Source organism: Leptopilina heterotoma, unplaced genomic scaffold, assembly GCF_015476425.1.
Source record: "Leptopilina heterotoma isolate Lh14 unplaced genomic scaffold, ASM1547642v1 Lhet_156, whole genome shotgun sequence".
NCBI classification, from domain to species: Eukaryota; Metazoa; Arthropoda; class Insecta; order Hymenoptera; family Figitidae; genus Leptopilina; species Leptopilina heterotoma.
In genome coordinates, this window is record NW_025110870.1 from 863,640 (window position 1) to 880,556 (window position 16,917).

Sequence of the window (16,917 nt, forward strand, 5' to 3'; positions counted from 1 at the left end):
ATTCCTTATATATGTGGCACCATAACACTACATTTGCACTAGGTTCTTCGTAATACAAAGGTTGGTGAAAATTCTGATGCCGGTGGAGACTAAGGTCGGTGGAAACTTTTTTCAATCGCCTTCAGTTATTTTTATTTTTTTAAAAAAAACATCATTAATTTTCAATCGGTTTTAAGTGGACTTTATTTGTATTGACTAAAACAATATAACTACGCTTTATTTAACCTTTTTTTATAAATAATTGTTTAATTTGTAATAAAATATTTAAGGGTCGGTGGATGCCGGTGGAGACTATTTTGTGATTCCCTTTTCAAATTCCCAACATAAAATGAGTGAAAAATGAATAAATCAATTAGAACATTGATTCTTTTTCCTGAATTAACTTAAGGAAGTTATTTTTTGTGTTTACAAAAGTAATTTTAAGTTAACATTTCATTTTCATTTAAATAATTCACTGTTTGTTAATAAAATAATAAATAGCATCCAAATTTGCTGTCAAGCATAAACTGAAAAAAACATATATAAAATGAATTTAAAAAAAAAAATTTTTTATTCAACTGTACTAAAGTGGACAATATTAAAATGTCAATAGTAATTGTATTTATTATTGCATATTACTAAAATTATTAACTTTCTTTTCTACACTTCCTATGGGGACAGGTAAAAATTTGACGTTTTCAGCCTTAAAACCGCTTATTTATGAAAAATTATAATATTAGATACAAAAGTAATTATTGGTTTTTGTTTCTAAACATATAGATAACCTTTTTACGTTGGAATTGTGAAAATAGTATATGAAAGTTATTTATTATTTTTCCATTACAACATGAAAAAAACCAAGTTCTGCGCTACGCGGAGAATCACCCATGTATAGTTAAAGTTTATTTAATTTAATCAAATTAAAAGAACGTTTTTCTTGATAACAGACTTCACAGTGCCCCTAAAAGGTATTTTAGGGGAAATAGGGGACTGAAAATTAAAAAATAGGGGACCATAAAGATTGATTAAATAAAGATAAAAATATAATTTATTTATACAGGGTTGCCACAAAAATTTAACTTTATTTTTCCCTGATTTCCAAACACAATTTTCACTTTTTCTCTTACCCTAAAGAATATTCTGATTCACTCTAAAAATTATAAGGTACTCAAAAAAATGTTTTATTAAATTTATTTACTTTCTTCAAAAGTAAAATTATTCTAAAACATCAATAGTTTTATTTAAAATAAATATTTAATCATTTTTTTTCATTGGAATTAAGATGTTCAAAAATTTCAAATTAAACAACTCATAAGAATATTATTATAAAACATAAAGATGACCGACAGACGAAATCATTAGTTTATTATAATAAGAATATTGTTACTGTAATTTCCTCAAAATTATTTGTATCATTTCAATTCAATTAACATTTTCTAGAATTTTTAACTAAAATTCTACTTTAAATCAATAACATCAATTATTATTCGCAATTAAACTTTTTCAAAAAAATTAATTCTACAGAATTGTTAGTTAAAGGTACGAAAAACAATAATTTAATTCTACGAGAAATCAATTATTTAAATACAAAAATAAATAATATTGAATGTTTCTTAAAATTTAATTTTTACGAAGAATTGTATTAACAACTTTTGAAAATATTTAATTTATTTTTAGGAATATAATTAAAGTTTTAATGAAATTTATAATATTAAAGAATTTTATAACAATTTTTGAAAATAATTGAAAACTTTTTGAAGAATTTTATTAAATTTTTTTAAAAATAATTGAGTTTCTGAAAAGAATTTAAATAATAATTTTTGAAAGCAATTGAATTCATGAGAAGAATTTTACTAAAATTTTTGAAAATAATTGACTGCTTGAGAAGAATTTTTAAAAAAATTTTGGCAATAATTTAATTCTTGACGAGAATTTGTAAAAAATTGTGAAATTAATTGAATTTTTGCAAAGTATTTTATTACTTTTCAAAAGAATTGAATTCTTGTGATGAATATTGATATTTGGGTCATTCCAATGAAAACCGTCGGTCTAGAGCTGGTTGCTCGATGATTTTAAAAAATGATGTGATTAATATATAATATTCTTCAATAAAATTGGATTATATTTTAGTGGTTTATAGCCCCAAATATATTTTACATTCTTTTAAATATTTTTTTTAAGTGTCTAACTGGTTATGCAGTCTAACATAACTCATTTTGCGAAAACTCAGTATAAATCATTAAAAATAGATTATAAATACTGATTTTTATTTTATAAATAAATATATTTTTGCTAAATTCATTTAAATAAACGAAAATTATTTGAAAATAACTCACCAGAACAGATAAATCAGAATTTTTTTGTACTTGCACAGTATAATAAACACGAATTTCTTTTTCTTATATCTTCTGTGGAGAAAAAGGAATTTTCACGAAACTTTTTTAAATTGATTTATTTTAAAATTATAAATTTATTTAAATTGGAATTTTTTTGGGACCTGTACTCATTAATTATTTAACAAATATGAAAAATTATATAAATTTAACCTGATTTTCATTGAATTTTTATTTTCATGACTGGACTAAAGTTCATCACCTTGTCGTTCGTTTAAAGAAAACAAACTTCAGTAATAAAATTTTTTATAATAATTGCATTTTTCAAGGAATTTATTTAAAATTGTATTAAAAATATTTGAAATTCTGCGATGAAAGTAATTGAATGCGTAAATGAAATTTTATTATTTATGAAAATAATTGATTCTTTTCGTAGAATTGTAACAACCAGTTTTCTCTATAATTAAATCTGTTGATAAATTTTACGAAAATAGTAAATATTTAAAAATATTGAATTGCGAAAAACTTTTGAAAATAATTGAAATTTTGCCAAGAATTTAATTAAAATTTTTGACAATAATTGAATTCTTGAGAAGAATTTTGATATTTATCAAAATAATTGAATTTTGGAAAAGAATTTCATTAAAAATCCTTAAAATAATTGATTTTATGGGGAGAATTTTGTTGGTTATCAAGATAATTGAATTCTTTTGCAGAATTACTTAAAAATTATTGAAAATAATTGATTTCCTGGGACGAAAAAAATAAGGGAAATTTTCAAAATAGGGTACGTTTAGGGGCCAAAATTAAATAAAGGGGACTTTTAGGGAAATAGGGGACAGACCTGTAATAATAATACAACAAATTTTGTTGACTTGAATATTACAGTCGATCTTTATAAAAATTTTTCCTTAGAATAAAAAATGGGCCTAGTTTTTAATTTGAGTTTTAAAAACTAATAATCATTGATATGTGTAAGAAAATAAAATTATAAAACACTAATCTAACCCCTTGATAGATGCCGATTTTATACTTTAATTTACGGCTATAAAAAAAATTGAAATTTTTTAAATTTGCTTTTGACTAAATAAAAGAAAAATATAGTGTTTCATTCGAGCCATGGGATACGAAAAATAAGAAAAATATATGATTTTTTTATAACAGAACTGACAAATAATTTAGTTCAAAAGTCCATCTTCTCGCCTAACAATTAATTTTGTTCAATATACGAGAAGTTCGTATTACAGACATATTCAATAACAATGGAATAAAAATTTAGACACGAGAAAAAAGGGAAATAGAGTTGTCGAAATAAAATAGTGTACTCCGTTATATAGAGAACTCTATGAACACTTCTCTTATACATACACTGAAACAATATATTTCTTTTAAATAATTGATTAGGTAACTATAATTAAATGGAGCGCAAAATTATTCCTTAAATTCCAATCTTAAAAATTTCATTAGGTTGAAATTCCTACTTTTTATTCAACATAACTTTTATACAGTCTTTGTATTATTTATCTTCTTTGTCAGTTAACAGACAAAAATTCGCAAAGACGAAAAATTTGTGTTGAAAATTCTGAAAAATTATACCAGATTTTCTAGAGTTTTAATGTGTCTCATAAACTGTACTAGATATTTGTTGTCAATTGTGTTGTCATATTTTTTCATAAAATTTTGCTCCTAAATTCTATTTTTAAACTTGTTTTTAATAAAAAATTAGGATAACAAAATATTTTCAGTAATGTTAAAAATATTGTTTTATTTTTAATAATTTTATATAGGTACAGTAGATGGTCACTTTTTCTAAAAAATATTTTCTAATCATTTTTTATCTGAAAAAGCGACTTCTAATAAAATCTGTTTTTTAAAAGGTTTTTCTAACAAGTTTTGATTTCTAAAAAAAGCTTTACTAAAAACTTATGATTTGCATCATTTATATACAAAAATTTTCAAAATTAATAGGATATTTATAAAACATTTTTTTAGAAAATTTTAAATATATTCAGGAACAAAATCCCTATATCGTTTTTATTAGTTAATTACGATTTTTAATCAGATTATTTAAAAATTTGTATAATTTCTATTTTTTTATTACAATTTTTTAACGAAATCTCAAGTACCTACCTATTTTTTTCAGAGAATTAAAAAATGTTCATAAATTTTATTTTTTAATCATATTCCTATTAATTGTCATTACAAAAATTGAATATTGTTAGAAAAAAATTTTTTTTTTGAAAATTACCTTTATTAGAAAAAAAATTGTAAAATCACTTTCATTAGAAAAAAGTTTTTTTTAGAAATTCACTTTTATTAGAAAAAAAGGTTTTAGAAAATGCGAGTTCTTTTGTTTATAGCTTTTTGCTATTGCAAGTAGCAAATGATAAATTCCTTCTTCCATTAATTATTTGTAGTTATATTATTAGGTGATAATTCTTACCTTTTGATATCGGTGATAATAACTTTTGATTAGGCGGTATGTAATATGTGATGCTCCGCAACAAAACGTACATTTGTTTTCAAACATTTTAGGTTATGTTTATGTCAGTCTTTGATTTATTAAAGACTCAATTTTGATTTTTTAAATAAAATCAGAAACACTTTTTATTGAATATTTTGATCACAATGAATAAATATTAAGGATTTGAAACAAAAAGTAATTTGCATTCTAAACTGAGTTTTTTTCCTATAACAGACTTCGCACTCGATAATTAATTTTAAAAAAGTAGCAAAAAGCAGCTTTCAAACTAAAAAAAAGTAGTAAAAAATAGCTATCGAAAAATTAAACTTGACAATAGAAAAAAACTCGTTTTAGACACTTAACAAAACTGACAAAAATTACAAACCATATTTTTTATTTTCCTGACTTTTCTTAATTTTCATCAAAAATATTTACTTCTTTCTTATTATGCTAATAAATTGAATTCTTGCAACGAATTTTATTATTCATGAAAGAATTTAAATATTTATAAAAAAAATGTAATTCTTGCGAAGAATTTTATGGACATTTTTAAATAATTGATTTCTTTCGACTAATTTTATGAAAATTCTCATTTAAATAATTGAATTTCTGAGAAATTTTTATTATTCATGAAAATAATTGAATTCTTACGAAAATTGTTATACAATTTTTTTAAATAATTGAATTCTGTTTGGAAATTTTATGAAAATAGTAGATATTGAAAATCATTGGATAGAGAAAAGTTTGTAAAAATAATTAAATTTTATAAAGAATTCAATTATAATTTTTGACAATAATTGAATGTCTGTGTGGTATTTTATAAAATTTTTTTGAAAATAGTTGATTTCCTTAAAAGTATTTTATTATTTATGAAAATAATTGAATTCTTGCGAACAATTTTATTAGAATGTTTTAAAATAATTGATTTTCCAAAATGAAATTTATAACTTTTAAAAATAATTCAATTCTTGTGATGAATATTGTTATTTATTAAAATAATTGAATTTCGCAAAAAATTTTATTAAAATGCCTCAAAATAATTGAATTTTCGGAAAAAATTTTGTTATTTATCGACATAATTGAATTCTTTCGAAGAATTATTTATGTAAATAATTTAATTCTTATAGGAAGAATTTTATCAAAATTGTATGTATTTAAAATAATTGATTTCTTTCCAACAATTTTATTAAAATATTCGAAAATAATTGAATTCCTGTGAAAAATTCTAATATTTTTGTAAATAATTGAATTCTTCCAAAGAATTTAAAAAAAACATTTTTTTAAATAATTGATTTTTTTCAGGAGTTGAAATTAAATTTTTTTTTGATCAATTCCTGTAAAATTTGTTTTAAAAATAATTGAAATCCTGTGATTAATTTTATTATTTATGAAAATGATTGAATTATTAAGAAAAATTTTAATTAAATGTTTGAAAAGAATTGAATTTCTGTGAAAAATTTGGTTATGTTGGAAAATAATTGAATTCTTCATAAGAATTTTATAAACATTGTTTTAAATAATTGATTTTTTCGAAATATAATAAATTTTATGCAAATTTTATTTTGAATAATTGAATTGTTGTGGAAAAGTTTATTTGTGAAAATGAAAGAACTATTTAATTAATTTAAAATCGTATTTAAAAATAATTGAAATTCTTTGATGAGTTTTATTATTCATGAAAATAATTGAATTCTCACTTAGAATTTTATTAAAATTTTAAAAAAAATTGAATTTCCATGAAAAATGTTATTATTAGTGAAATTAATTGAATTACTTTGAAGAATTGTATAAAAAATTTGTTAAATAATTGATTTTTTCGAAATTTTTTTGAAAAATGCTATTTTAAATTAATTGAATCCCTTGGAAATTTTATTATTTATGAAAATAATTGAATTTTGGAATAGTAACATAACGTTAAAAAACTTGTAAATAGTAGGTTTTAGTAGATGAGTGCGAAGCCTGTGGAGTAAATACATTTTTATTCATTGTCTGAATGTTTTCGTTTTATTTGCCTTTATAATATAATTTATTTGAAATACTTATATTATTATTACTATTATTAGTATTATTAAAATAATGTTTAAATTATTTTATTTGAAAATACGAAAATATCTCTTATGTTAAATTTCAACTAATTTATTTTTAATACAAATTTTATAAAAGTAAATGTAAAAAGAATACATTGTTAATTAAATAAGAATTTTAATATTTAAAACTTAAACCATTGGAATTTATATTCTTGTTCACAAAATATTAATATATTTTTTACATTTCAATTAATAGTAATTTTTTTCTAATTAGTCACAATTAAAAATATAAACAAGATTCAATTTTATAAATAAAACGTGAAACTGAGTGTTAAATTAATACTTGAAAAGTGTCAATATTTTGAAACCGTAGAGGCTCTTAAGAAAGGTTAAGTATAACTATAAATGCGAAAGAAATATTTTAAGGATAACATTATATTATCTTATAACTTAAATAATCTTTCTAGTAATTAACAAACATTATAAATTATCATATAATTAAAAATTAAAGTCAACAATTTTTTATTTGAAACATTGATATTAATAAAATAAAAATTCTCAAAGCAATAACACGTCAAGTAGGATAAAAATAATATTTACCTTGATCAATTAAACGAAGTGCATTTGGCCACTTATGAGAATCAATCTCCAATTTTTCCTGTAATAATTCACGCACATATTCTCCAGTTTTATCAACTTGAGAATCTTTATCATCTTTATCCGAAAGACTCCTCGGTTTGTCGGCATTATCATCACGATATTTATACTCTCCGTTGCTTGACCTGTCAGTCATGATTTTAGCTGTGATCTTTAATTCACTGTTCAACACTGATATTAAGATTATTATTTGTTTTGAATTGTTCACAAAATCAGCAAAAGTCGGCTACAAGTCAATGACGCGGCTTCGCACAAACCACAAGGCTCACTTACAATGGCGGGCAGGACAGGCGCAGTGTACGAAAATTCTCCTGTGACTTGCGACTCGATAAGTAGAAATAGACGCGGACAGCGCATCTAGCGGTAGGGTTCAAACTAAAGTAGTGCAAAATTTTAAAATATCCAATATTCCAATGATTCCAATTCAACACAAATCATCCATTCGCTGTTAATTTGACAAGAGTATAACGAACTTTTAACATAACCTCAAAGTAAAAAGTGTCTTTTAACGCAAATTAAACAAAATCAAGTTGTTTCAATTTACATTTGCAATAATTTTACAAATTTTTTATAAATAATAATTATACATTATGATTCTCCATGAAGTGGTAAGTTTTTTTACTTCAGTAACTATTTTTGAAGAAAAAAATTTTTTTGGAATATTTCCCATACGTAGAACTTTTTAATTAAGCTTGAAAATAATTATAAGCTGTAAAAATTAATAAAATCAAACTAAGTTTACAGAATATTAAAGAGACTTGCCTATCCTAAATAACATCAGGGTTACAAAAATTTAATTTTAATTTTCCCTGATTTCCAGAAAAAATTTTGACTTTTTCCCTGACCCTAAAGAATATTCTGATTTATTCTAAAAATGATTAGATACTGAAAAAATGTTTCAATATACATTTATTTACAAATTTCTTTTATTCTAAAATTATATGAAAACATAAATGACTTCTATTTTAAATAAATATAGTTATTCGTTGTTATTTTTCCTTAGAAATCAAGATTTAAAAAAATTCCAAATTCAAATCTTTTAAAATTCTATAACTTATAAAAATATTATTATATAAAACATGACGAAGTAATAAAATAATTTTTTTTGAGAATTTCAAAAAAAATTAATTCAACAGAATTGTTAGTTAAAAGTATAAAAAATTCAGATTTTCAAAGATTTTAATTTAAAAACTTTCCAAAATTCAATTTATTTCTAAAAATGCACACTATAATACTCTTTTTAATATTCAATTATTATCTAAAATTTTAACTGAAATTCATTTTTAAATCGATTTTTATTAGAAAATCCTATACAAGAATTCAATTATTTAAATACAGAAATAAATAATTTATTGAATAATTGAATGTTTCTCAAAATTAAATTCTTATAAAGAATTTTATCAACAAATTTTTAAATAATTTATTGAATTCTTTTCACGAATTTTAATATAAACTTTTCAAGAATAATTAAATTTTTCGAGAAATTTGATTAAAATTGAAATAATTAATTTCATAAATAAACAATTTTATTATTTAAGAAAATAATTGAGTTTTATAGAAAATTTTTATTATTTATATATATAGTAGATAACTAAAATTTTGACAAGAATATTATAAAAATTTTTTAGCATAATTGAAAGTTTGCGATGACTTTTATTATTTATGAAAATCATTGAATTGATGAATAATTTTAAAAATAATTGATATTTTGCAAAGATTCTTATTAAATTTTTTTCGAAAATTATTGAATTTTGGAGAAGAATTTTATTATTGATAAAAGTAATTTAAATTTTACTAGAATTCAATTTTTTCTTATAGTGTTCTTAACTAATTCTTTTATAAATCAATTACTTCTAATTATAAATTCATCCAAATTAAAATTTTATAAGATATTTCAAATTAAACCCCATTTGAAGTTCATTTATTTATCAAAATTTGTAAACGCAACTCTTTTAAAATTCAATGAATCTATCTATATCTATCTATCTATATTAATAAAATCAATGAAGCTGAAACTGGCACCCAGTTATCAGCAACCAGTTAATTTTTAAAAAATTTTGTGTTGGCAATAAAACAAAAGAAAACCAACGTCAGGCGCTCAGCTGGCTCTAACGGAATGCAAACAATTCAATTAAAATTCAAAAATAAAATAAATATCATTAGCAAATACAAATAATATATGATTATTATTTATATAATTACATTATTATATAAATAATAAATAATTGTAGTTTATAAGAAATATTAATATTGTATAATAATATAAATAAATAACTTTATTATTTTCAGGATAAAATAAGTTTGAAAATATACAAAAAATTTCTATTTTTTTCCTTGACTAACAATAAATAGTAAACTATATTTTCTTAAGCGTCTGGGAGAAGAATAAAGTAGAAAAATCATATTTGGTTAGAAGACGCAAACGTTGGTTGACAAGAAATGAATTTTTTCTGGAAAAAATTGGAAAATTTTTTTAAAAAATTTCTAATTTTTTCCTTGACTAAAAATAAGTGGTGCACTATTTTCTCCTATACTTCTGGGAGTAGAATAAAGTAGAAAAATTATATTTGGTTAGATGACGCGAACATTGGTTGACAAAAAATCAATTTTTTCTGAAAAAAGTTGGAAAAAATTATTTAAAAAATTTCTAATTTTTTCCTTGACTAAAAATAAGTGGTGCACTATTTTTTTCTACACTTCTGGGAGTAGAATAAAGTAGAAAAATCATATTTGGTTAGAAGACGCGAACATTGGTTGGCAAAAAATCAAATTTTTCTAAAAAAAATTGGAAAAAATTATTTTAAAAATTTCTAATTTTTTCCTTGACTAAAAATAAGTGGTGCACTATTTTCTCCTATACTTCTGGGAGTAGAATAAAGTAGAAAAATTATATTTGGTTAGAAGACGCGAACATTTATTGGCAAAAAATCAATTTTTTCTGAAAATAATTGGAAAAAATTATTTAAAAAATTTCTAATTTTTTCCTTAAACTAAATGCAAGTGGTGCACTATTTTTTCCTATACTTCTGGGAGTAGAATAAAGTAGAAAAATCATATTTAGTTAGAAGACGCGAAAATTGGTTGGCAAAAAATCAATTTTTTCTGAAAAAAATTGGAAAAATTTTATTAAAAAACTTCTAATTTTTTCCTTGACTAAAAATAAGTGGTGCACTATTTTCTCCTTTACTTCTGGGAGTAGAATAAAGTAGAAAAATCATATTTGGTTAGAAGGAAAAATTTAGAAATTTTTTTAAAAAAATTTTCCAATTTTTTCCAGAAAAAATTCATTTTTTGTCAACCAACGTTTGCGTCTTCTAACCAAATATGATTTTTCTACTTTATTCTTCTCCCAGACGCTTAAGAAAATATAGTTTACTATTTATTGTTAGTCAAGGAAAAAAATAGAAATTTTTTGTATATTTTCAAACTTATTTTATCCTGAAAATAATAAAGTTATTTATTTATATTATTATACAATATTAATATTTCTTATAAACTACAATTATTTATTATTTATATAATAATGTAATTATATAAATAATAATCATATATTATTTGTATTTGCTAATGATATTTATTTTATTTTTGAATTTTAATTGAATTGTTTTCATTCCGTTAGAGCCAGCTGAGCGCCTGACGTTGGTTTTCTTTTGTTTTATTGCCAACACAAAATTTTTTAAAAATTAACTGGTTGCTGATAACTGGGTGCCAGTTTCAGCTTCATATAAAATCAGACTTTTGTCTGTACATTGCACGAAATTAATTTTTAATAGCATAATTTATTTATTTGAACAACGGAGAATCCAAAAATGGTAATAAAAAATTTCCTTTCTGTATGTATGTATGTATGTATGTATGTATGTATGTATGTATGTATGTATGTATGTATGTATGTGTGTATGTATATATATGTATGTCCGCAAAATTTTGTTCGCGTATAACTTGAAAACGTCTTGACCGATTGAAGTAAAATTTGGCAATCTCTTAGGTATTGGTCTAACTTAAAATATTAGCTATATTTGATGAAAAAATATTAAGCTAAACAAAAGTTATGAATTTTTCAAAAAATTCAAAAAAAATTTTTTTTTTAATTTTTGCAGATTGGCATACATTTTTTAATTTATTAATAATACAAATGATTATAAAGATATATAACAATAAATTGAATTAAAAAATAATATTAATATGAAAAAAATTATAAATTTTCCAAAAAATTCGAAATTTTTTTTAAAATTTTGATAGATTGCTGTAAATTAATCAGTTATGACTTTTATAAGATATATATATATATACAATAAATTTACAGATTTTAAACATATTAATTAGAACGGGAGGTATTCAATTTTTTCAAAAAATTAAAAAAATGGAAAATTTCCAAATTTTATATTTTTTATTGTATATCTTTTAAACTTTCTGTAATTAAATATTACATGTTATTTGGTCATATTTTAGCATTATTTTGAAAAAAATACTGTCCTATAACTATAAGATGTAAGTATAAGTATAAAAATGTTTTTAATATAAAAAAATTGAAAAATTATAATTGACAGACCAATTACTATCAAGCTTCATTCAGTAGTATTTTTAAGGTCTCTGATAAACTTTTGACTTCAAAATATAATGGAATTTAGAATTATTTGTTTATCCAATTAATCAACAATTTTCAATTCCAAAAATTTCGAAAATATTAAAAATGGAGATTTTTTATGATAAAATTGATACTGGAGAAATTCAAGAATACCTGTGATACGATACTTGCATTATGCTACTGGGAAAGAACTTAGATATTAAAAAGTTTTGTTATTTTAATTCTTGATTTAACTTTTAGGGATGTTTTGAGCATTATGTAAAGGCAAAAGTTAAACAAGGTGTCTATTATTATTTTTGTTTAACAAACTATCCGGTTTTTCCCAGCTTTGTCCAAATTTTTACAGGTGTATCTTTTCTCATCAAATATAAATTTTCTTGATAAGAATTAACATTAAATAAATCTACAAATGGCTACGAAAATTCACTTATTTTATGAAAATACTCTTCGACGGGTTTTTGTTTTTACTAATACTTTTAACAGGGGTTCTACCAACTGGAAAAACGGGAAATATGCAGGAATTTAATTTAATCGGGAAAACTGTGAATTCAGCCTGCAATATAGGTCTTATTTTAGATTTTAGCAATTATGATACAATTAGTTCGAATTTGACTTCACTATAACTCCAAAAACTGGTGGAAATTTTGGATTAACTTATAATACAATAATTAAATTTCTACAAATAATTGACAAAACATTGTTCTCTGCATTTTAATTAATTAAAAATAAATTATTTGATGATAAAAAATCAATCACTTATTTAAAATAGTAATATTTTTCTAATGAAATAGTTAATGGTAGCTAAATATTATTTTTTCCGGTCAAATTAAATTCCCCGCTATTTCCCATTTTTCGTGACTGGTCGACACACTATTGAATGTATTTGTAGAAACTAAAACCCGTCGAAGACGGGTACAACAGCTAGTTTTAAAATATTTAAGTAAAATTATTCAGTAATTAATAATTTATAAGTAATAATTTTATGATAGTTCTGAAATAATTAAGTTATTTAATAAGAAATTATAGAAAAAATTAACAAGTGCGAGTTGCACTCACACTGAAATGACGGGTTCCGTACACCAATTTTAAAATTACTTAGTACAAACAAAATTTTTTTCAAAATTTTTTTTCAAAAATTTCTTTAAATAACATTTTTTGCGATCAGCCTATAAAAATACACTAGTGTGCCAATTTTAAGCTGATTAGATCAAATAATGTAGAAGTTAAAAAAAAAACTTTTTACAAAAATCTTTTAGTTTTTCCTTGACATAACGCCATAAACATTATTACATAGCAAGTTCTTTATATTTTTCCTGTAATATTCGCGTAAAAATACACTAGTATGCCAAATTTTAACTCTCCGTGTTAAAATAGTTTAGAAGTTAAGGGGGGAGGAATTGTCACTTTTTATGCATTTTTGCCCAAAAATGGGGCCGTTCAAAAAATATGTAACGCTTTTGGGGGGAGGGGGGTCAAGCTATTTGTTACGGTCAGTAGAAAAAATAACGCTAATGTATACAACATTGCGTTACATGGGGGAGGGGGGGGGGTCCAAATTTCCGAAAAATAGCGTTACGTATTTTTTGAACGGCCCCAATCGTACAAATTCCTTGACAACACTATGACCATCAACGCCAAACAAATTCGATATATGTGACGCGTTCCCAAGAAAGGTACCTAAGAATCAAAAAATTTGAGGTTATGTTTTAAATTTTTTGAGTCAATTAATAATTAAAAATTGTTGGTCTTCAAGTCTTTATTATATTTAAAATATTTAATGAATATTGGTTTCAAATTCAAATAATTGAAAATGAACTTTTAATCAAGATAAATCTAACTCGAACCCAATCTATAATTCGTTTGCTTCTTAGGTACCTTTCTTGGGGTCGCGTCACATATTTTTCCTATAATCTTCATGTGAAAATGCAAATCTGTACCAAATTTGAGTTCTCTAGGTCAAATAGTTAATCCGCTGACACGAAATTGGCTAGAACGCAAGAGTCTCAATAGGGTTCCTTTGGTACACCGTAGCAATTGAATTGGGATTTTTTTACAATTTACTGTTCAAAAATGTCTATATGCCTATAATTTTTAACCGATTTGAGTGTTCTATGTTTTAAATTAAAGGGGAGACATTTTTGAACAGTAAATTATAAAAAAAATCCAACTGTGCGTAGGTGTACGGAACCCTAAAAATTGAAGGTTTTTGTCATTGAAATTCGTGGTAATTTCATAGTTCATGATTTCATGAGTCAAACAAAAAAGGCACCAAAATCCAGAATTTTCTTATGAATTCTAAAAATTTAATTTTTCCAGTATTTTTATTAGAAATCCCTGACTTTTCCCTAATTTTCCTGACCAATTTTACTTTCCCTGAATTCTCTGACTTCCCTGACCTGTTCCAATCCCTGAATCACTATTATTTTTATTTTTTTTACTCATTAAGAATTCAGTAATTTTTGCAGAACCGGAGTTTGTATACCATTAAAATACTAGTAAAATACTAGTAAAATACTAGTAATTAGAGGTGTGCAAAAAGCTCTAATCGAGTTTTTTGCACAACTCTACTAGTAATATTTATAGTTTTAAATCTAAAAATGACCAAGAATTAAAATAAGAGGATCTATTGACAATAAATCTTTTCACGATTTGGTTGAAAAATCAATTTGTGAAAAATCAGCAACTTCTTGCTTTGCACATACTTGTTAGGCTTGTCCAGGAATCACTTCTGAGGTCGAAAATTTAAAAACGCTTTTGGTTGATCATCAAATCGAAAAAATTACTTATAGTCAGTGGACAAGCACTGAGAGGTATGAGAAACAAAACTTTTCTATTATTTTTATATACAGGTAATTAAAATTCTTTTAATTTTACGAATACCTTTATAATTTACTCTACGAGAGTAAATATGGTTAAATTTTTTTTACAAACCTCATTCAGTGATAGTTTATAAGAAAAGTTTCGCCACCAACCAAAATCAAAACCAAATTTAAAAAGTTTTAGTGTTAAAATTGACAATAATTACGAGAATAAATCAGAACAAACGGGGTCAATTAACGGACACTTGGGACATCGAATTTTTTTTCTTTCATATAGCCAGTCTTGCCTACACTTTTGTGAAAGGCTCATAAGCCGAGAATTTTTCGTAATAAGATTAACGCTTCATAAAGAGTGGTTTCACTGCATTAGCTCGCAGAGAGCAGTGGCAAAGTAATTTTCAGTACGAAAAGCGCTCTTCAATAATTCAAAAGGTGCACTCGCGCCTTGGCAAGTTTCTAAGAATAAGGTTGATTTTCGCATCTAGTATTCCACTCTCTCCCCCTTTAGCAAAAGCATTGCTCACCTTAATATTTTAAGTTTGGACGAAATGTCTCATCTTACAATAGGATTCTGAGTAGATACATTTTGTATACAATTTAGAATGTACATATATCATTTACTAAGCACAGCATATGTCTACATTTATTTGTAAACTATTTATTTATGCATTATTGGTCACAAATTAATCAAACCTGACCATTTCCGAAATTTTATTTTTTTTAATTTAAATTTTTCAAAATTTATACGATTAATTGTTCCGAGTAAATCAGCGTATAGACATCCAAAAAATTAAATCCATCCTTTCCACAAAAAGGGCTCAATTGATGCTCACAATATATCCACTCTAACCCACCCAAAATGGTCCCTTTTTTAAAAAAGATTACTGGACTTGGTAAAGTTACTAAATTCTATAGCAGCACCAGGGCAGTCGAGCGCCTAAACCTTATTTCTTTTTAATTCCATCTATCCTTATATTTTAGGCCCATCGTCATTGTTTGTCATAGGAATTGATATAACCATCAATGGTAAAATGTCTCGTGAAAGCTCTCACAACCGCACCTAAAAGCGCCTTCGAATCATCGCAGGTAACAGTTTTTGGATGAGATGCACCTAAACGCACCCATTCCAACAAAAAGTATAAAATCGAAATTCTGTTTGTGGCTTTCCGTTAACATTTGACCAACACTTATTTGTCCAGTGGGGGTATTTATTACAATTGTATATAACAATTGTTTTAGACTTTAGTCCTTCCACGATCTTTACATTATACACAAGAGAACCTGAAGCATCAATGTCTACTTCTGCTTAATTCATTTTGGAATATTCCAAGTAAATGTGTATTTGTTAATTTGTCCAAAAGTGAACCGTAAAGGGACTATGGCTGATACAGTCAGGTCTCCAAACTGTAACATTTGAAACTGCGGCAAACTTCAAACTGTAACAACTAGTCACGCATCGTCATCAACTCGTCGGTTGGATGCAGAAAGGTGCTAATTCAGACTAGTCGTGAAAAACGTGCGGATTCAAAAAACATTTGATAAACCTGCCATTCGAGTTCTTTTTTTCTATTTTAGGTTGACACTTGGCAGTACAGAAAAAATTTGAAGCATAGGTTATAAAGTTATACAAAAATTATTTTTCTAGTTGCATTTTGCATAATTGTTATTTTTCTTTGAAAAAGGAATATTTTTACTAATTTATTGAATTAATTTGTTGACTATTTATTATTTGATGGACAACTTCTTTCTTGTACCTAAAATAAAAAAATGAACAACAATTATGAGTTGGCATGTTTTCCAAATCTAAGCTCAAATGGCAGATTTCTCAAATGTTTTTTGAAACGTCACGTTTTTCACGACTAGTCTGAAGTGGCACCTTTCTGCACCCAACCGACGAACTATCAGTGCTGTACTCTTAAGGAGCAATATATTGAGGTGTGTTACAGTTTCAAGTCCTGGAATATGGTTAATTTCAGGCCTTGTTACAGTTTGGAGACCTGACTGTAATATATTATATGCATAAGTGTTTGGTTCCCTCTAAAATTGAAAA

The 16,917-nt window shown here is 24.2% G+C and overlaps 2 protein-coding genes across 5 annotated transcripts in view; one reads left to right on the top strand and one right to left on the bottom strand.

The window, feature by feature from the left end:
- LOC122498647 (KH domain-containing, RNA-binding, signal transduction-associated protein 2-like) overlaps positions 1–7,761 on the bottom strand; it is a 434,337-nt gene extending 426,576 nt beyond the window's left edge. The window contains exon 1 of one of the 3 annotated variants that reach the window (XR_006301248.1): positions 7,404–7,759. Coding sequence is in view for 2 of the 3 variants with exons in the window: in XM_043606486.1 (XP_043462421.1) it covers positions 7,404–7,596 (193 nt within the window). In the remaining variant the exon portion in view is untranslated. Of the gene's footprint in view, positions 1–7,403 lie in introns of all 3 variants that reach the window. The other 2 variants (XM_043606486.1, XM_043606485.1) reach the window with 2 other exon arrangements.
- Positions 7,762–7,907: 146 nt separating this feature from the next.
- Positions 7,908–16,917, top strand: part of LOC122498645 (KH domain-containing, RNA-binding, signal transduction-associated protein 2-like) — a 114,330-nt gene continuing 105,320 nt past the window's right edge. Inside the window, exon 1 of one of the 2 annotated variants that reach the window (XM_043606484.1) lies at positions 7,908–8,068. The gene's annotated coding sequence lies outside the window, so the exon portion shown is untranslated. The remainder of the gene's footprint in view (positions 8,069–16,917) is intronic. The other variant, XM_043606480.1, reaches the window with a different exon arrangement.